General features: G+C 42.6%; 1 protein-coding gene across 1 annotated transcript in view; it reads left to right on the forward strand.

The window, feature by feature from the left end:
• Positions 1-6,244, forward strand: part of DPP6 (dipeptidyl peptidase like 6) — a 230,004-nt gene extending 223,760 nt beyond the window's left edge. Inside the window, exons 22-26 of the mRNA XM_032234960.1 lie at positions 34-145; positions 1,749-1,810; positions 3,164-3,236; positions 3,395-3,468; positions 6,030-6,244. Coding sequence (XP_032090851.1) covers positions 34-145; positions 1,749-1,810; positions 3,164-3,236; positions 3,395-3,468; positions 6,030-6,176 — 468 coding nt within the window. The 3' untranslated portion in view covers positions 6,177-6,244. The remainder of the gene's footprint in view (positions 1-33; positions 146-1,748; positions 1,811-3,163; positions 3,237-3,394; positions 3,469-6,029) is intronic.
• Positions 6,245-21,851: the final 15,607 nt, after the last annotated feature.

A 21,851-nucleotide genomic window follows, 5' to 3' on the forward strand; every position in this document is an offset into this window, starting at 1 on the left:
TCATCTCTTTTTCCTCTTCTCTTTGTCTCTCAGGATTATGGTGGCTACTTGAGTTCCTACATCCACTTTTCTGGAGAAGAAAATAAAGAGCCAACCTTCTCGTGCGGGGCGGCCGTTTCCCCATTGTCTGACTTCAGATTGTATGGTAAACAGTGATCTCATTGAGCTGATAGGAATAAAAGCAGGTTTTTCATTTGCATGGCGTTGAATCTTAGCATTCTGCTCTCTAAAGCAGGTTTGAGCTCCTTAAGGTTGCAAACGTTAATATTAAAACAGGCAGGCCAGTGAAACGTCTAGGTGGAGGCTTTTCTCTGGCTGAGAAAATAATGTGAGGCAGAGGCTAAATGAGGAAATTGAGTGGAACTTTAGAAGACAGCCATAAGTATTCATCTGCCTGCCTTAGAAATCTGGCTAGCTTTGAACAGCTTGCAGTACTGAGTACAAGATAAAGCCATCCGAAGCAAACCTATTACATTTCAGAAAGATCATGCCCTTTGCTAGGAAGACAACTAGGGGCTCAAATCTCCATGGATTTTTCCCCATGGTCAGTCTGCTTTGATACTCAATGTATCATGTTTTCCAGCTCTGCTGATGAGAAGCCCCTCATTTTTGTTTGGCTTGGTGAGAATGTCTTGCTTTATAGGAAGGAAGGAAGGAAGGAAGGAAGGAAGGAAGGAAGGAAGGAAGGAAGGAAGGAAGGAAGGAAGGAAGGACAGGGCGAAGGAAGGAAGGACAGGGCAATGGAAAGGAAGGAAGGACAGGGCAACAGAAGGAAGGATTGGGAAGATGAAGGAAGAAAGGACAGGGCAAAGGAAGGAAGGAAATTAGGAAGGATAGGGCAAAGGAAGGAAGGACAGGGCAATAGAAAAGAAGGAAGGAAGGAAGGACAGGGCAATGGAAAGGAAGGAAGGAAGGAAGGAAGGAAGGAAGAACAGGGCAAATGAAGGAAGGATTGGGAAGAGGAAGGAAGGACAGGGCAAAGGAAGGAAGGATTGGGAACAGGAAGGAAGGACAGGGCGAAGGAAGGAAGGACAGGGCAATAGGAAGGAAGGAAGGAAGGACAGGGCAAAGGAAGGAAGGACTGGGAAGAGGAAGGAAGGAAGGAAGGATAGGGCAAAGGAAGGAAGGACAAGGTAAAGGAGGGAAGGAAGAACTGGGTGAAGGAAGGAAGGAAAGAGAAGGGCAGAGGGAGGGAGGAAAAAGTTGGTGGAAGGAAGGAAGGAAGGAAGGAAGGAAGGAAGGAAGGGTCTAATATTAAATCAGTGCAACAACTATCCTAATTGTTATTTAACTTTATTATTTTGTTCAAAACCTTCTCTCGGTCAGTCACCTTCTGGATGTGTTGTACTTCAATATCCAGAATTCTTTATTCACTTCCAAAACAATTCTGGGAGTCCGAGTCTCTTGCTCCATCCACCAGGAATGGCTGCAAGATGTTGAGATAATGTCTCAAATAAAAATAACTAAAGAAAAAAATGGAAAACCTTGAAAAAAATTGAGGCCAAAAATGCCAAGACCATCTCTCTGGGATGAGACTTCACTAGTCATGTGCCATATTCCAGAAAACTGTCCCACTGATGAAAATTGCTTAAATATCCTGCCTATTGAGTATTTTTAGCATTATCCTTTGTCCAGATATGTATAATTTTCAGCCTGTGAGGCAAAGATTCGACCGCAGAAAATGCCATCCAAGTTTAGTTATTAGTAGTTTGAATTTAAATTTCATATCTTTTCTTTTCTTCCCTCAGCTTCAGCTTTTTCAGAAAGATACTTGGGATTACAAGGGTTCGACAATAATAAGATATATGAGGTAAATCAGGTTAACTGTGATTTATTTACTTAGTTATTTAATAAATATTAATTTATTAAGCACAATGCTATTTACAAGCAGACAATGGGGATGGCAGTATTTAGAATGCATTATTTATTTATTTATTTTATAAGCTTTTCTTCAGATCAAAAATAGGATCTTGTATTTCGTATTTTCGATTATTTGAGGAGTTAAAAATATACATCAAGAATCAAATGGCAAAACCTATAGTAAATTAGTTTGTTTCAGTTATTAACCAGCTCTCTTTAAACTGCCTTCCAGTTTGTTTAAGATATAATATCCTAAAGTGGCAAAATCACAACGTATTGAAATCATGACAACAACAACAACAACAAATAATAATAATATGAAAGCATAGTATTAAGTAAGAGGATTCTAAATGTTATTTCTTTTTTTAAAAAAAACTTTATTTTTCTTGATATAATTTATTAATTAATTTAAAGACAAGAATAAATATTTTCATAAAATAGATGATATCAAAAGGGGGAATAGAATAGAAAGAGAATAGAGTAGAACACAAGAGAATAGAATAGACTAGAACAGATTAGAACACAGCGTAGTACAGTACAATACAATGTTTTGTTGGCAAAGTGTGGTTAGACACACAAGGAATTAGTTCCCAGTGCAGAAGCTCTCAATGCACATGCAAGCAATAGAGTAATAATAATCACAATAATGATACCAATAAAAGGAGGTAGCAAAAAAGATAAGAATAATAATAACAATAATAAAGCTATACTATATGGGTAAATTATCTTTAGAGAGAAGACAGTGGTGTGGGGAAAGTGTTTAAAAGAGGGATGGCATGGGGGGCAGGGGAGAACTATCTCGGTGTCTTAATTGTTTTGTCATGCAGTTCCCTATAACAACATCCAGAGAAGAGAAGTTGGAAACAATTTTATGTCCAGGATGTGAGGGGTCTTTTAGATATTTCCACAGCCCTCTTTTTGACTGGTGCATTGTACGGATCCACAATGGAAGGCAGGCTGGTTGCAATTATTATATTTCTGCAGTTCTAATTATCTGTTGAAGTCTGTGTGTGTCTTGTTTGGTTGCTGTGCCAAACCAGACAGTTATAGAGGCACAAATGGCAGACTCAATAATTTCTTCTGTAGAACTCTTATCAGCAGCTAATATTTTTTTGTGGAAATAACAATTTAATAGTTTCATAAAATATATACTGCTTTCTGTAAGTATCACAAGAGTGGTATACAGAAAAAAAGGGGAAGTATGCAAAACAAAATGCAAAATACTCATAAGTGCTATGTTGATTGTGGTGATTGTTCTAAAGTGTCTATAATATTGAAAATTATTTTTTTCCACTCTTCTCAGATTACTAAACTCTCTCATCGAGTCACATCAATGAAAGACCAAAACTTTTTGATCATCCATGCGACAGCTGATGGTAAGATTATATGAACCAAGCCTACAGACACTCCCCACTCAAATAAAGCGAAATAAAAGCTTTATTTTACTCACAATAAATGTTTTGTTTTGCGGGGGTTTTTTGGGTAATTCAATTATTTACTTCCTGGAACTTAATTACTTTAATCTATTTTACAGAGAAAATTCACTTCCAGCACACTGCAGAGTTCATTACTCATCTAATTAGGATAAAAGCTAATTACAGTTTGCAGGTACCTTCCTGTTACATAATCATTGTTTAAAAAATAAATGTAGTTTCTCCTTCTCTCTCCTCCTCCCTCTCTGTGTTTATGTATAAATGTATAGATGTATATACCAGTATGTATGTTGTTCACAGGATTTTAAAGCCAGTTTGGTCTAGTGCAGTGATGGCTAATCTTTTTGTCATCACATGCTGAAAGTGTGCGCCCAGCACGACGTGCACGTGCCCACACTCATAATGCAATCCCACACACCCTGCACCCCTGTGCATGCATGCATGCTCCCATGCACTCCAGCCCCCCACACATGCACACACAACCCCATGCATGTGCATACGACCCCCCATGCATGCACACACAACCACCATGCATGCACACATGACCCCACACACATGCACACACAATCCTCCCACGCATACACACACACAATCCCCCACACATGCACACACGACCCCCCATGCATGTGCACACAACCCCCCATGCATGCACACAAAACTCCCTATGCATGCACACACTACCCTCCCACGCATGCGCACATGACCCCATGCATGCACACACGACCCCCATGCATGCACACACGACCCCACCCCCATGCATGCACACACAACCCCCCCATGCATGTGCACACAACCCCCCACACATGAACACACAACCCCCATGCATGTGCACACGACCCCCATGCATGCGCACACGACCCCCCATGCATGCGCACACGACCCCCATGCATGCGCACACAACTCCCTATGCATGCACACACTACCCTCCCACGCATGCGCACATGAACCCATGCATGCACACATGACCCCCACGCATGCACACACAACCCCCCACGCATACGCACACACACACACATGGGCCCATTTTAGGTAGCTTCCTGGGAGCAAAAATGGGCCATGCGCGGCAGAGACCCAAAAATCAGTTAGCCAACGGGGGGCACGCACACATGTGTGATGGAGCTGAGCTGTTTCGAGGGCTCACATTCTCTTAGAGAGGGTTCTGTGTGCCACAGGTTTGTCATCATGGGTCTAGTGGTTAATAGTAATACTCACCACTAGACCAATTGGCCAAGTAATAAAAGCGCAATACAAATTAAATTTATATACATGTATGTATGTATGTATGTATGTATGTATGTATGTGTATGTATGTCTATATGTATATATTTCTTAAGAACCTCCGTGCAGTTGGGTGTGTCAAAATGAAGCTTGGTACTATGCCATCTTGGCGTTTTCCCATGGATCTTGGTTTTCTCTAATTATTTTAGAGATTTTGCCCAAATTACAGTACTAAGCACTGTTATCTTGGGAATTTCATCATATGCTTTTATTATATTAGAAGAAAACAACAACAAAAAATTTAGCATATTAAATTTTTTGGGAGGGTGGGAGGATTTATTTAAACAACACATTCCAAACAATGTATTAATCAGAAATGTGTTACAAATTGCTCATTTTTAACATATTTCAGAATACAAAGCATATAAAATATTCGCATGCCAAAAAGATTTTAAAAAGTAAGTAAGAGCAAGGTGGTTTTAAAAAGACTACTGTGTTTAAGTTTAAAAAAGAAAATTGTGGGTTTGTTTTACAAAAGAAATTTCCCTTCCCTTCTATTTGCATCCTGAACAACAGACCAAAACTTGACAGCAAAGTTAGAAATTTTGTTAGTTTTTATTTAATTCCTCAAAACTATATTCGAACTATAGGTAGTCCTATACTTATAACCACAACTAAGCCCAAAATGTCCATTTCTAAGCAAAGGTATTGCTAAGTAAGTTTTGGCCCATTTTACAACCTTTTCTTGCCACAGTTGTTAAGTGAACCACTACAATTTTTAAGTTAGTAACACAATTGGTTGTTAAGTAAATCTGGCCTCCCCATTGACTTTGCTTGTTAGAAGGTCACAAAAGGTGACCACATGACCCTGGGCTGCTCCTATCATTGTAAAGATGACCCAGGCCCCAATCATTTTAATTTTGATCACATGACCATGGAGAGGTTGCAACAGTCGTGTGAAAAATACTCCTAATTTTTCAGTGCCACCAAAGTCTCAAACAGCCACTAAAAGAATGGTTGTAAGTTGAAGACTACTTCTATATAAACCTGCCTTGCTCTACATATCCTATCCCAACTCCTAATTGTGAGTAATTGATGATCCTCATCAGTGGTAGGTTGCCAATATTTTCACTACTGGTTCGGGCGCGATCCCATGCCTGCGCTTTACGCAATGCTTATGCACAGAAGTGTCCGGGTGGGTGGGCGGAGCCTCACGCCACCGCTACTACCTGTTCGCCTGAACCAGGCCGAAACGGGAGCAAGCCACCACTGATCCTCAGACTTTGATCAGGGACATTCAGATGAAAGCCCCAAAAAAATCAAGTTGCGGGCCTTCACTGTTTAATTGAAAGCCCACCCCTTTTTATTATGCATGTGGCGTGTAAACAAGGGGTGGGGCTTCAATCAGGCGGCTGTGGCAGCCATTTTGTTTCTTGGGAGATGCTCTGGCTTTGAAGAAACACTCCCCCCCTCCCAAAGATGTGAGTCCCATCTCAACCATGACCTTTTCCTTGCCAGATTTACCCCGACGAAGGTCACTACTTCAACAACCCAACCCTGGAGCAGCACTTATACAAGTCCATTGTCAATTTCTTCGTGGGATGTTTCGAAATCCCGGACAAAGCCCCAGTGGTTTCCACGAAAGAAGACGAGGATGAAGATTAACTTTTCTGGGCTTGTGCTGAGAAGCACAAGGCGACTTCTCTCAAAAAAAAAAAAAAAAGATATGCAACTAAATCCTCCCGATTTCCCTTCCCTGAAGAAAAGGAGTGTTGTGTGAGCATGTATTTAAGGAAAGCGAAAACGGAATAGCAGTCCTGGTGCTGGTATCGGAGCTCCCGCCTTCTCAAACGGAAAAAAATATTTAAGCATGAGGAACTCAGCAGGCGCTGCTGTTGAGAACCGATCCCTACGAACAAAAATGGCTGCGGTCTGATTTCTGATTATAAAGCGTATTGACTGGGAAACGGAAGTCTGAAGGCAAATTCACCCAGATGCCCCACAAGGCAAACCCTTTTCCCGTTGCTCAAATGCAAGTCCCAGAAATGAGTTTAAAATACTCTTGTCTGTATTAGGGGTCCCTTATTTAGCATCTCATTGTTTCCTATAAAACGAACCATCCATGGAATAAAGATTATAGCACAATTATTTTTCGAGGGGTACTGAAATTGTGTGTTGTTTATCTGTCGTCTTCTGCATTTCCAAGAAATTAGGCATTTGCTGCAGAACTGCTCAGTTACATTGGCGTTTTCTTTGTATAAAAGCACCGCTGTAGCTTTACTAACCACACACTGTACAGGCATTTCTCTATATATGGTTTTTAGCTGTCACCCCCTTTTCTCTTCAGCCTTGCTCTACTAAAACTTTGTTGCTGCAATGTTCTCTAGGCTTTAAGAAAACCCCTTTAAAGCCTAGAGATCCACAGGAGTTCCTGCTTAAGATATTATTTTTTTTAGATATTCTGGAATATCCTTTTGTTTCTTTAATGCTCCCAACAGCAATTTAACTTTATGGATTTGAATTGTCCAATATTAACCGATATTTTGTCCTATGCTTTTTTTAAAAAGTCCTTTTTTAGAGGGACAAAGTTAGCTGCATGACTGGTCATCGTCCTACAATATCCCCAAGTTGCTAATCCCTATTGTCGCGGATTGGCAGGGTTGGGAAAATGTGAGAAGTTGCTCTCAAAAGATCATGTCTTAATCGTGCTTGGAAGTGTGTTGTATCAGCAAGTGAACAGAAAATGGAAATCGCTTCTCTTGAATTGCTTCTCTTGCTTTTATCAATAGCTACAGCTTCTGTCATTTATACTGTTACCTTCATAATATTATACGGCTTTTAATTAGTCCTAACACACTGCCTTATCTGTACGTTGTGTTAATGTAATGATAAAAATCTGGGTTGGGGCATTGCAGGTTTGCCTTTTATTTTTTCCTTTGATTTCCCCCCCCCCCTCCTAGAATTTTGAACACAGTTATTTCTTTCTTAAAGTTCCGAGGAGACAAGATTAAAACAGTTCAAAAACTATCCCCCAATCCATATTTTTATTCCTGGAGTTCCTCTTTTCCTCCTCCTCCTCCTCCTTCTCTTTTGCTTTGCTTACTGTTCCTCCCTGTAAATTATTCTGACCCAATGTACAACTAATATGAATATTGTATACTTCATTTTGTTGTGTATAAAAGGAATGTAAAGTCGAAGATTTGTCAAGTTCCCTTCTGCTCCGGCATCATGGATTATTATTCTTACTCTTAACGTCTTGTGTTCTACGTGCATGTGAGGAAAAAAAAAACCTTCTTTGCTTATTATTAAGAGGTGTTCATTTGGACTAAATTAACTCTGTGGCTCCTTTTTTTTTTCCTTTTTACCGTTTTTGGCAACTTGAATGTCAGTGCAGGATGCTTCTGCATCTTTACATGTATTGTTGAGAGGACACACATCCAAGACAGCAGGAGAATTGGTGATATGCTTCACCCAGATATTTTTTTCTTTCTTTCTTTCTGCCTCTGCTTTAATTTAGGTTGAGATTGTTAGCTGTGGGTGGCCATTAGATCCTCGTGGGAGATGTACCAGTAAACCAAAGCCCAAGGCGAGGGAGGGGGGGGGAATCAGGAATCTTGTTGATTTTTTCCCCCCTTCTTTCATAGTTTACTCTGCATCAAGAGTCCTGTAGAAAGCTACTGCAAAATAATCCATTCCTTCAGCCAAATGCCAAATAGACCATGTGAATGGTACGGTTCCAGGTTTCGCTAACCTTATAGGCCGGGATGCCTGAGCTGATCTTGCTCCAGAGGAGGTGACCCCTTCCTCTGTTTATAAAATTTTGTAAAGAAGAAGCCTGGTGTGGCACAATAGTGTTTGTTGATCCATGAAATAAAGCATTATTTTACCTTCTAAGTTGTTTGTGGTTACTCTTTCTTAACTATTAAAAGGTAAAAGGTTCCCCTCGCACAAATGTGCTAGTCGTTCCCGACTCTAGGGGGCGGTGCTCATCTCCGTTTCAAAGCCCAAGAGCTAGCGCTGTCTGAAGACGTCTCCGTGGTCATGTGGCCGAAGGGACACGGAATGCTGTTGCCTTCCCACCAAAGGCGGTCCCTATTTTTCTGCTTCCATTTTTACATGCTTTCAAACTGCTAGGTTGGCAGAAGCTGGGACAAGTAACGGGAGCTCACTCCGTTACACGGTGCTAGGGATTTGAACTGCTGAACTGCCAACCCTCTGATCGACAACCCTCTCAGCGTGTTAGCCACTGAGCCACCATGTCCCTTTTCTTAACTATTTCATGACTGTAAAAGTAGCTGTAATCTAACCCATGGTCTCTAAAGTTTATTGGGAACATTCTCTGTCAGGAAGGTTGCTCTGTCCAATGGGCCTTGTCTCGTTCCCCCCTTTCTTCGAACAAAAATAGTTTGAATGGCTGGGGGGCTGAATTGATTATCTCAATCTAGGGGGTGGGCCTTTAATCATTGCCTGAAAGGAGTCAAGCCATCGCCACTTGACTTCTAAGAGGGAGATGTTTTTTCAACTGACCTCATAATTCTGCTAACTAGGTCCATGTTGCCAAAGAAACTGTATTGGCCGTGCCAAAGCAAAGCTTGGGAAAGTCTTGGATACACGTGGATTTCCATGAGTAAATGATCCGATACACATTTTTAAAATGTTATTCTTTAAAATAGATGAGAGAGAGGGAGGGGGAGGGGAAAGAGAGAGAGATGATGGATGGATGGATGGATGGATGGATGGATGGATTGCTACCATTTTTCTCAAACCGGTACCATTCCAACAATCAGCTATCATATTTATATTAGCTAGAATCGTCAGATTTCCTGCTTATATATACATACATGGATGGATGGATGATGGATGAGAAAGATAAAATTATGGATATCACTCCATCTTGGGGAAGATTGTAAGAGCATTTGATATCCACAATTCAACCTCCTGTGAAGATGCTGGCTGCGATGGTTCTATAGGACATGGGCCAAAATCTGCAATCAAATTGATCCAGGCCCTGTTCCCATGTTCAAAAGGGGGGGGGGGAGTATCAATCACAATCTCTTGCCCACCATTTTACAGCTTTTGACCTACATACTGTGGATGTCCCTGAGCAGTTCTGGGACTTCTGTTTTTGTTTTGTTTTTAAATAGGACATTGATGGAGAGCAGCTCTTCATGGATTAGATCCCATATGTGATCTGTTTCAGCTTTGCCTTTGCTTAAATACAGAATTGGCAAAATGCAAAGCCGTTTCGAGTCAATTGCATCAGCATTCGTGACTTAAACGAACAAACCAGAGGAACATTTTCTCAAGCAAAGAATAAAAGAGAATACTTGTACTCAGGGTTGAATTGGTCTCCTCGCGGCTCTCTGAACTGGGCTGCTTTCTTATAGGCATTTCATTACCCAACTAGTAGCACTGATGACATGTTACCTAGTTGAGTAATGAAATGTCTCCAAGAAACAAGCAAGCGTAGAGAGCACCAAGGACTCTACAGTTTTGTATGCAGTCTGTGGGAGAATCTTAATGAAAGCAGAAGGAGGCAAATAGAGATGAGAGGGATCAGGGTTCAATCAGAAGAAAGAAAAGCGAAATCAATTATTTCCGCAATCCAGAATTGACAGTTGACTTATATGAGGATTAATAGCTGCCTTGAAATATTTGAACCAGAGGTGGGTTCCTTCCGGTTCAGCCCGGTTCGGCCAAGTAGGTAGTAACTCGGCCTTACCATGCCCCCGAATCGGTTCACTCAGCACTGTAGGTGGCACCATCTTGTTTTTTGCGCATGTGCACGTGTACACGTGCGCATAGCATGCATCAAGAGTGTACACAGAGCAACCCTGAGGGAACCGGCAGTAGCAGCAGCCTGAAACTACCCCTAACTTGGACCATCCTGCAAACTTAGCTCGTGTCCCCTGAATGTGACATCTACAAGTGATGAGAAACTACAATTCCCATTAACCAAACCAAGAAGGCAACGGCGGCTGAGAATAGTTCCAAATTAGACACTAAATAACAGCAAAGGAATACTTTACGTTCGTCTCTAGCTGTCCTCCGTCCCACTTGTCCATATTCCAGAATTTATTTCACTCAATTTGTTTTCCATTGCGGAGCTTAGCTCTATCCTTCAGAACCTTCCTCCTGTAAGACAAGCCTAAGAAATTCTTCCTAAAAATATATATTCTTTTCTTTCTTTTTCAGGCATTTATTTCTCGTTACCTTTCTCCCTCTCCCATGTATGTTCCCTCTTTGTTCCAATTTGTACATGTCATTTGCATTTTCATCCATGCCATGTGATCAATTCTCTTTTCCCTTCATTCACAATGTTCTCCACCACCTCTTTAGGGCATCACTCACTGTACACATTACATCAGTTTCAAGAAGGTTAATTGGATTTCACCCTCCAAAGTCAAACTCTGACCGGCATCTGACATTGGAGTCCCCCTCCCTACTGCCTTTCTGCCTCCAGGGCCTCCTTGTTTCTATAATCAGAGAGCCATGAAGACGGATCAGATGCCCAACAACAGGTTCTATTCTGGCCAATTTCTGACTTCTACTACCATCCCTTGATCTACGCTGACACAAATCAAACATTCTTCTGCCCTGCTGAAGGAATGACAACGAATAAACAACAATCTTTCTCCATGTCTGCTGCTGCAGTGTTATTGTGTCTCTTTTTTTTTAATTCCACATAGATTATATTAACATCCTTTAAAGGCTAAGAGTTCAGGATACCTTTCCAAGCTGATATGAAACAGTGGTGGGATTCAAATTTTTTCACTATCGGTTCTGTAGGCGTGGCTTTGTGGGCATGGCAGGGGAAAGAATACTGCAAAATTTCCATTCCCTCCCCACTCCAGGGGAAGGATACTGCAAAATTTCCATTCCCTCCCCACTCCAGGGGAAGGATACTGCCAAATCTCTATTCCCACCCCACTCCAGGGGAAGGATACTGCCAAATCTCTATTCCCTCCCCACCCCAGGGGAAGGATACTGCAAAATCTCCATTCCCACCCCACTCCAGGGGAAGGATACTGCAAAATCTCTATTCCCTCCCCACTCCAGGGGAAGGACACTGCAAAATCTCCATTCCCACCCCACTCCAGGGGAAGGATACTGCAAAATCTCTATTCCCTCCACACTCCAGGGGAAGGATACTGCAAAATCTCCATTCCCTCTCCACTCTTGGGGGAAGGATACTGCAAAATTTCCATTCCCTCCCCACTCTTGGGGGAAGGATACTGCAAAATCTCCATTCCCTCCCCACTCCAGGGGAAGGATACTGCAAAATCTCCATTCCCTCCCCACTCTTGGGGGAAGGATACTGCAAAATTTTCATTTCCTCCCCACTCCAGGGGAAGGATACTGCAGAAACTCTATTCCCTCCCCTCTCCCGGGGGAAGGTTACTGCAAAATCCCCCTTCCCTCCCCACCCCACTAATCTGCTTTTCAGCTCTGTTCTCCTGTTCTCCAAACTACTCCAAATTTCCGGTACTGGTTCTCCAGAACCTGTCAGAACTGGCTGAATACCATCTCTGATGTGCAACCTTATAGCAGAGCCAAAGGTTGGCCAGTTATCTTCAGCTGCGTTTCATGCTGAATTGTCAAGCTGGTCTACTGTATTCATTTCATGGTTTTTCTTCCAAGTCTGGCTGAGTTTAAAAACAAGACAGAGTAGTGAGTTAAGGAACAGCTGGATAACAGAGGCTAACAAGAGTTGTGTGATGCATGATTAATTGAGGGGAGGGGAATATATGAGCCAATGCGACAGAAAATCTGGTAAGAAGTCCTTGGTGCTCTCTGAGTTTGGTTGTTTCCTTGCAGACTTTTCTTTAAACAAGGTAATATCATCATGATACCTAGAAAAGAAAGAAAACATTGAAACTCAGACAGCACTAAGGACCCCTGAGCTACAAATATTCTTTAAATTTCATTGGTTTCTGGATTTATACTGAAGAAAACCGAATACATTTGGGGAAGTGCCTCTCATTTTCTCTGTTTATGGAGGTGAAACCATCCATAGTGAGCAGAAAAAATAGTAGCCCTAAGTAAAGAACACCCTGGAGCATGGTGAAGGATCTATTTTTCATACTTCTAAAACAGTGGTGGGATTCAAAAATTTTACTACCATTTCTGTGGGTGTGGCTTGGTGGGTATGGTATGGCTTGGTGAGCGTGGCTTGGTGGGCATGGCAGGGGAAGGACATGACCCGACAAATGCGCGCTCAACAAATGCGCGCCAACAAAACCACCGCGACAAAACGGCGACATTGAAAGCGCGCCCACTAATGCGCACCAACAAAAACGCGCCAACAAAAGTGCGATTAGGGTTTTTAGATTAGGATTGGGGTAGGGTTAGGGTTAGGGTAAGGGTTAGGGTTGTTAACATTGTTACCGTTGTTTTTGCGTTGTTTTCGATGGCGCGCTTTTGTTGGCACGCATTTGTCGACGGGCTTTAGTGGGTGCGCTTTCAACATCGCCATTTTGTCACGGCGGTTTGGTTGCCGCGCATTTATCAGTGAACCGGGGAAGGATACTGTAAAATCCCCATTTCCTCCCCACTCCAGGGGAAGGTTGCTGCAAAACTCTTATTTCCTTCCGATCAACTGGGACTCAGGAGGCAGATGTGGGCGGGGCCAGCCAGAGGTGGTATTTACCAGTTCTCCAAACTACTCAAAATTTCCGCTATCTTTTCTCCAGAACTGGTCAGAACCTGCTGAATGTTCTAAACCATGATTTCAAAACAAATATTTTCATGCCAGGTTCTTGTTTGGAAAGTGTGGTTTATCTCCAACATTTACTAAATTTATATGCACTTAGTACAACATTTACTCAGAATTCTGAAATTCCGTAGTTCTAGCAAAGTAACTATTATGGACAGTAGGAATTTAAGAATTCTACTTACAAGTAGTCCTCAACTTAGGATCATAATGGAACCAGCCCATCGTAAGTCATGCTTGTCTGCAAATTGGGTCACCCATATGACCCACTAAATTTCACTACCTTTTCTAAGGTGATCATTAAGCAAACGTGGCAGTTATGAAGCAACCCTCACCATCATTAAGTGCCCTCTGTCGTTGTTAAGTGAGTCAATGATTAAGAGAACCACGATGGGTGAGTTTCGCTGAAAACTGGAAGTGAAAATCAGGTTTCAGCAAAGCCATCATGAACAGCAGTTATGTGACTGCGGGATGCTGCAAATGACTAAATATTGGTTAGCTGCTAAGCACCATGCAACTTCAGAACTAGGAAGGTTCACCGTAACTAAGCAACCTATCATAAGTCAAGGACCTATATTAAATATTGAATTTAACTGCACTAGAAATGTTTGCTTTTCTCCCTCGGTGATAATACCTCAAATATTTTAAGTTGTTCCACTTCTGTCTATGTATGATGTTAGCCATTTTTCAGGAAATGCCAGGATAGTGGGTCAGCCACATTTTTCAGACCTTCTGCCTTTGGATACTCCATCTTAATACATCTTCTAGTCCATGAACCGGTTCGGAAGATCTGTTGAAACTGTGTCTTATTTTTAATTCCAGCGCAGGGAAATGTTTTCTGCTAAGCTGAGCTGCTGAATAATTAAAGCAATATTTGTGGGTTTTGTTCTGAAAATTCCTAACAGCCGTGGCATGTTTTGATATTTATAAAGCTCGATAAATTATGCATCTGCCTGGGCATGGAACTCAGCATGACACTTATTAATATCACCGTTCTGGCCACAAAAAAGCTACCATTCGTTTAATTTTATTCCTGCTGTTTTGTCAGCCACTGTCGGACTTAATCAGCCTTGCCAGGACGGTTTCAATTGTGCATCAAGGATCTGACAGTGATTTTTGACTGCATTTGTATGTCCTGTTAGAAAAACACTAATTTAGAGAAAAGAAAACCCTCATGGAAATTAAAGGGTTGCTTTCAGCTGTGCAGACTGGATAAACAGGGCAATAATTAATTGCCCGTGTTTTGGACATTAAAATGGATTTGACATTAACATGGAGTTGTTGTTGTTGGTGGCCCACAATTGCAATCCTTATTCAGGATGAGTTTATGGAGACTACTAGAGTAAATTTCTACTAGACTGTAGTACTTCTTAGTTGGAAAAGGTCTTTGAATCCAAACTCCTGTTCTGTGGAGGGATGCAACATAAGGTTCTCTAACACATCCTGTACAATCTTCACTTGAACATAAAGTGGAAAGACAACCACCATCTTTGTAGATCTACACTTATTACTCACAGGTTCTTCGTAACAATCAACCAGAAACTGCCGACCTCTAAATCTGTGTCTGTTGTCCATTAACCTGTCAAATATGGCAGACTGTAAGGTGATTTAGTGTCTAGATCAGTGTTTCTCAACCTTGGCAACTTGAAGATGTCCAGACTTCAACTCCCAGAATTCCCCAGCCAGCATTTGCTGGCTGGGGAATTCTGGGAGTTAAAGTCCAGACATCTTCAAGTTGCCAAGGTTAAGAAACACTGGTCTAGATAGTCCTCAACTTACAACCATTCAATTACTGACAATTCAAAGTTACAACAGCACTGAAAAAAGTGATTTATGACCATTTTCACACTTAACGACCATTGCAGCATCCCCATGGCCACGTCATCATAATTCGGCTGCTTATACCAACTGATTCATAATTATGACCATTACTGTGTCCTGGGGTCATGTGATTTCCCCTTTTGCCACCTTTTGACAAACAAAATCAATGAGGGAGTCAGATTCACTTAGCAGCCATGTTAATAGTTTAACAACTGCAGTGATTTAATGAACAATTCTGGCAAGAAAAGTCATAAAATGGGCAAAACTCACTTAACAGTTGCCTTACTTGGCAATGCGAATTTTGAGCTCAACTGCAGTTGTACGTCAAGGATTACCTGCACATAGTCTCTCATTTCCAACCCTACATCTATAAGGAAGGGACCTGACCATTAGGAAACTCACTCATGTGCCCTTTGTAGCAGGGATGAAATTAAGCAGGTTCTGACAGGTTCTGCAGAACCGGTAGCGGAAAATCGGAGTAGTTTGGAGAACCGGCAAATACCACCTCTAGCTGGCCCCAGAGTAGGGAGGGAATGGAGATTTGCAGTATCCTTCCCCTGGGGTGGGGAGAGAATGGAAATTCTGCAGTATCCTTCCCCTGGAGTGGGGTGGGAATGAAGATTTTGCAGTATCCTTCCCCCTGTAGTGGGAGGAAATGGGGATTTTGCAGTATCCTTCCCCTGGAGTGGAGAGGGAATGGGGATTTTGCAGTATCCTTTCCCTGGAGTGGGGAGGGAATGGGGATTTTGCAGTATCCTTTCTCTGGAGTAGAGAGGGAATGGGGATTTTGCAGTATCCTTTCCCTGGAGTGGGGAGGGAATGAAGATTTTGCAGTATCCTTCCCCTTGTAGTGGGGAGGGAATGGGGATTTTGCAGTATCCTTCCCCTGGATGGGGAGAGTATGGAAATTTTGCAGTATCCTTCCACCTGGAGTGGGGAGGAAATGAAGATTTTGCAGTATCCTTCCCCCTGTAGTGGGGAGGGAATGGGGATTTTGCAGTATCCTTCCTCTGGAGTAGAGAGGGAATGGGGATTTTGCAGTATCCTTTCCCTGGAGTGGGGAGGGAATGAAGATTTTGCATTATCCTTCCCCTTGTAGTGGGGGGGGAATGGAAATTTTGCAGTATCCTTCCACCTGGAGTGGGGAGGGAATGGAGATTTTGCAGTATCCTTCCCCTGCCACATCCACCAAGCCACACCCACAGAACCGATAGTAAAAAATATTGAATTTCACCACGGCTTTGCAGGCCTCGGGGGCACAAAACTACCTCCACCAAATGAAGATAGAGGTGAAGGATATCAGGAAGCAGAGAAGATGTCAGGCCCCAGCTGATGCCCCCACAGAACAGGCCAGGTGAACTCCATTGGCAGCAAATTTTCCATTCATACATTCAATAGTGTTTCTCCACCTTGAAAACTCTAGGATGTGTGAGCTTTAACTTGCAAAATTCCGCAGCTAGGTGCTGATCACCTTAGAAAAGGTACTAAAATTTAGTGGGTCAAGTGAGTGACCCAATTTATGACAAACATGACTTAAAATGGACTGGTTCCATTATTGTTGCAGAAAATCAAGAGAAAGGACTGCGAGATCAAGATAAGCTTTATTTTGGCCAAAAGGTCCAGATAGAAATAACAATTTCTAACATTTTGACAAAAACCTATAGAAAAGACAGTTTCTTATATATCTTTCTAAGAGCAACGTACACGGAAATGCTTAACTTCACTTCTTATTGGTTACCTTGAGGAAAAAGCCTTGTAAGTAGATAAGGTCTTACTTCTCCTTTTGTCTTGGGCCATAGGTACTGACTAAGTGTCTCTAAGCGAATTTTAAATGAACCTTGTGGTTTTGTTATTGAACTCTGCAGTTAGGCACTCACTTCCTGTTCTTTTGCAAGCTGCAACTCTGCCTATGTGGCCTTTTAATAAAGATGCAAAGGGTGCCCGAGAGGCTGTCCAGCCTGACCCAGTAAGTTCACTCTTAATGTCCAAATCTCACTTTACTTCCTACTTTATCATGAACCTAAGTTGAGGACTATTTGTAACTAGAATTCTTAAATTCCTACTGTCCATAATAGTTACTTTGCTAGAATTACAGAATTTCAGAATTCTGAGAAAAATGTTGTACTAAGTCCACACATCTTAAAGTTATGGAGCTTGAAAAAACACTGATGTAGATAATGGTAGACTTTACAAGACCTCTGGCTGACCAAGAATTTTTCTAATTTTATTTTTCCCACCTCTTTAAAAGATCTATCTCCTGCTCAGAATTCACGGAGGGAACCACCAGCTAGTGTCTTCTCCTTGTTTTACTATGCCATTTCTAAATAAACAGAAAGCAGGAGAAGTAAGATTTGTCCCGCCTACTAAATCTATACGCTAATATGACTGAAGGAGAAAGATAACAGAATATCAGAATTGGAAGGGATCTTGGAGGTCTTCTAATCCAACTTTCCACCAAGTGATGGCAAACCTATTGTACGTGTGCCACAGGGGACATGCGGAGCCATCTCTGCAGGCACATGAGCCCATCACGCAGGTCAGCTGCACTGCGCATGGACACGTGCCTCCCGCTATCCAGCTAATTTTCGGGTCTCTGCTGGGAGACCTGCACACATACATGGGGGGGAGGGAGGCTCCCCCATTGCACCACATTTTTGGTTCCAGGAGGCTTCAGGGTATGACCCCCAACCCCCATTTTGGTGCTTGCAAGCCTCCCTGAAGATCCTGGGAACAAAAATATGGGGGGGGGGGAACCCGAGGAAAAACGGTTTTCCATCACTGCCCTACACCACTTCAGACAAATGGCTGTCCAACATCTTCTTAAAGACTTCCAGTGTTGGGGCATTCACAACTTCTGGAGGCAACTTCTGTTCCACTGATTAATTGTTGTAACTGTCAGGAAATTTCTCCTCAGTTCTAAGTTGCTTCTCTCCTTGATTAGTTTCCACCTGTTCTGTAGGGAGAACGAGGCAGATAGGAATGGAGGCAAGGCAGGTTGAAGTTAACACAGCCTTTATTTACAGTATAACAAGGCAAAATGAAGGCAAACCTCGAAATGGCAAACAGCAACATTTGACAGCTGACAGCCCTTTTTATACTAGAGCTGTCAGGCGCTGAACCAATAGAATGCCTGCATTCTCCCGCCAGCTGGCTGCTCGCGTCTCAACCAATCAGGGGCCGGCAATGATAGTCAATGGCATCGTAGCCTCGAGGACTTAACACCACCCATTGCTTCTTTTTCCTGCCTTCAGGCACCGTGAAGAATAGGATGACACCCCCCCTTCTTTGGGGCAGCCCCTGAGATATTGGAACACTGCTATCGTGAAAACTCAGTTCGCTCCGTAAAACTTTGTAGATGAAAAAGAACTGAACATCAGGTTTCTCTGATGTATCTTGCATCAGAGGCAGTCCTCATTTAACCATCTAGCACAGTGTTTCTCAACCTTGGCAACTTGAAGATGTCTGGACTTCAACTCCCAGAATTCCCCAGCCAGCATGCAAATGCTGGCTGGGGAATTCTGGGAGTTGAAGTCCAGACATCTTCAAGTTGCCAAGGTTGAGAAACACTGATCTAGCAACAGATTGAAGTTATGACAAACTCACCAAATTTGGTTCAAACAGCACACATGTACGGCCCATATTGGTCACATGGTCACAATTTGGCAGAATTAAGAGGCAATCCCATTCCCCCCCCCTTCACATATACACTCACATCCTGTTCCCTCCCTCCCTCCCTCATGTTTTTATTATAATTGTATCTGTACAGGGACTTCTATTTTTATTGTTTTTGATATATTTATATGTGACGATTTTAATGTTTTACGTTGTAAGCCATCTGGGGTCATTTCATTACAAAGATAGGCAGCAAATAAATTTAATAATAAATAATAATTCCCTCAACAGCACTGAGAAAATCCTCAAATTTTCTCGGTGCTAGGATCTCCGTTCTGTAGGATCTCTTTCACCTTAAACTAATAAATGGTACAATTGCAAAAAAGAAGTACAAAAAGAAATAAAGTAATTATAGTGTAAGCGCCATCCTATTTAAAATTCTTTTACACCAAACAAACAGATGGTCACTTGGGAACCATCTCACTTTCATAGACAATGTGTTCATGTGATCTCATTTTGCCACCTTTTTCGCCAGTCTCTGATTTTTTCAGCCAATTTCCAGCAAAAATACCCATAGGAATGCAGAGATTCACTTTAGTTTTACAACCACTGAATTCAGTTAACAACCACTGCAGAACAAGGTCGTAAACTTGGGTCAGTCAGGCGGGTGCCTCCGTTGATGAACATAACGATTTGTGATAGGAATTCCAACCTAGTTGTAAATTTTGGACTACTTGTATCTCAATCATAGCATCATACTGCTGAGTAACTCCAGCAGTGGCCTCTGCAAGGGAGGTCAAATCAGGCCAGATGGCCCTTACAGCATAGCAATGGAGCCCCCCACACACACATGTGCAAAAGGGGCTGGGCTTTAATTATGATGCCACAGCTGCCATCTTATCTGTTTTGACCCCTTTGCTAGCAAAGGCTTGTTGGAAGAAATGTCCACCTGGGTTCAGTTCCAAGTGGGGGAAAAGACACTGGATTCATGAAGGCTGCTTGGAAAGATGGTTTTAATGGTGGACAGGACCACATGGTTTGAGGTCCTGGGGGAAAAGGCACAAGGGGAGGGGGGAGGGAGAGATATTAATACCCTCTCTTCAGTGTTGGCTTTCACACCTCTTCTGTAGGTGTGGCCTGCTTTGTGGGAGTGGCTTGCTGGCCATGTGACTGGCTGGGAGTGGCTTGCCAGCCATGTGACTGGCTGGGAGTGGCTTGCCTGCCATGTGACTGGGTGGGAGTGGCTTGCCAGCCATGTGACTGGGTGGGCATGGCCAACTTGTAAAATGTGGTGAAACTCACTTAACAACGCTCTTGCTTAGCAACCAAAATGTTAGCTCAGAAACTCTGGCATTTGAAGCACGCAAGTCTTAAAGCTGTCAAGTTACAAGACCCTTGCACCCCTAACCCTTTAGAAAAAAAACCCCGGGTGTTCAAACTTGACAGCTTTAAGACTTGTGGACTTCAACTCCCAGAATTCCTCCTCTTGCTTTTCATCTTGATGATGTGCGGACGGGCGGGGGGAGGGAGCTGGAACCGGTTCTAAACGGCACTGTAGATTTGTGGAATCTCTTCTATAGAAGAGGTTAGAACTGGCAGGAACCCACCCCTGCCTCTGTTGGGCTTTTAATTTAAGATTGTATTCTGATTGGTTGTCAGACTCCCATGGGGCCATGCAGGGCAACTCTGCAGGCTGTGTTTTGGGTTCCAAGTTTGGTTGAGCCTTGATGGGTGATGATGTAATGAAAGAGCTTTGGGATTCCTCCTATGCCTCTGCCTGAAGGAGGTAGATCTTTGTTATGTAGAATAGACTGGCCCAGGCCTTAATGGCCCATTGACAAAGATGGGGGGAAGCTGAGTTTCTGCCACTCATTTAGGGGAAATATTCTTCCCTTTTAATGTTTCCTAAGATATTTCATTTTCCTAGGAGAGGGGTGGCTGGTAACTTCCTACAGGCTTAGTGTCAGCCTTGTGAGGCAGTCCAGACAAGAAGCATACCCAGGACAGAAGTGAGTTCCTACCAGTTCAAACCAGTTCAGCTGAGTAGGTAGTAACTTGGCCAGCCATGCCCCTGAACTGGTTCTATCAGTGGTGCCATAAGCACCGCCATATTGGTGTTTTTTTTTTACCACTGTGCATGTACACGTGCTTTCCCCGAAGCGCATCCCTTTGAGCAAACCAGAAGTAACTGAAGTCGGAACCCATCCCTAACCCAAGAGTACCAGCTGTAACTTTATTCTAAGGTAACTGTCAGCCTGCAGCCGATTCCTTTTGGGATCTTTGGCCTGCCACACTAACATTCTATTATATTATGCTGTTTCATTAGTGGAGTATTGCGAAGGGGAATAGTAAGGAGTAGAATGTAATGTTGCCAAAATAAAATTCCTTTCTAGAAAACCAAGGTCATCCTTTGTCTCTCTACCGCTGCACCTGACTGGAACTGGATGGGTGGAACTGCCAGCATGGCAGTGGAAGATTGGACCATGTGATGGGCTTGTGGATATGGGGGCAAGATCTTGAACTTTCAACTGGGTGGGGAAAACCGGGAAGCTTTCAGATTCGGGTTTCCCCAGATGTGCCAACATGGCTCTCTTAATAAATTGGAACTTTGAGGAATCCTTTGCCTTGGACTCTGATTTAATTTTGGATGCTATTTGGAACCCTGACATTAACATTTACAAAATCTTGCAGGTCTGAAAATACACTTCTTCCTTATTACTTTTACAGCCTGAGGAACTAGAGAGGATTCCTTCTGCGATGTTTACACAGAAGGACCCCCTCATCTGCCCCTTCTTACATCTGTCCCCTTTGTCTGTGACTCTTCCTCTTGTCCCATGATGTCATTCCCACCTGCCATTACACATAGGGTGTAAAAAGTCTCTTCACCATCCTCTGTGGACTTTTTTAGAAGCTTTTGCACTGAATTCTCTACCAAGTCCCCAGGGAGAGCAATTCATCAATGTGTTTATGCTGAGAGGTTATTTTTATGGCTATAGCTATCAAGAAGGGACTTAAGGGTTGAAACAACAAGGCCTTTCATGGTTTTTTTTCTCCTTCATTCCATCTTGGATCCCCAGCCAAGCATCTAAGGATATAAAGCAAATAGGAATCCTTTTTCCTCAATTTTTTCTTTTGCCAATAACCTGAACATAGACATGGCTCCTCCTAGTGTTCACAACTGCTCACTACAGCTT

This window comes from Thamnophis elegans, chromosome Z, assembly GCF_009769535.1.
Source record: "Thamnophis elegans isolate rThaEle1 chromosome Z, rThaEle1.pri, whole genome shotgun sequence".
In the NCBI taxonomy this organism is placed as follows: Eukaryota; Metazoa; Chordata; class Lepidosauria; order Squamata; family Colubridae; genus Thamnophis; species Thamnophis elegans.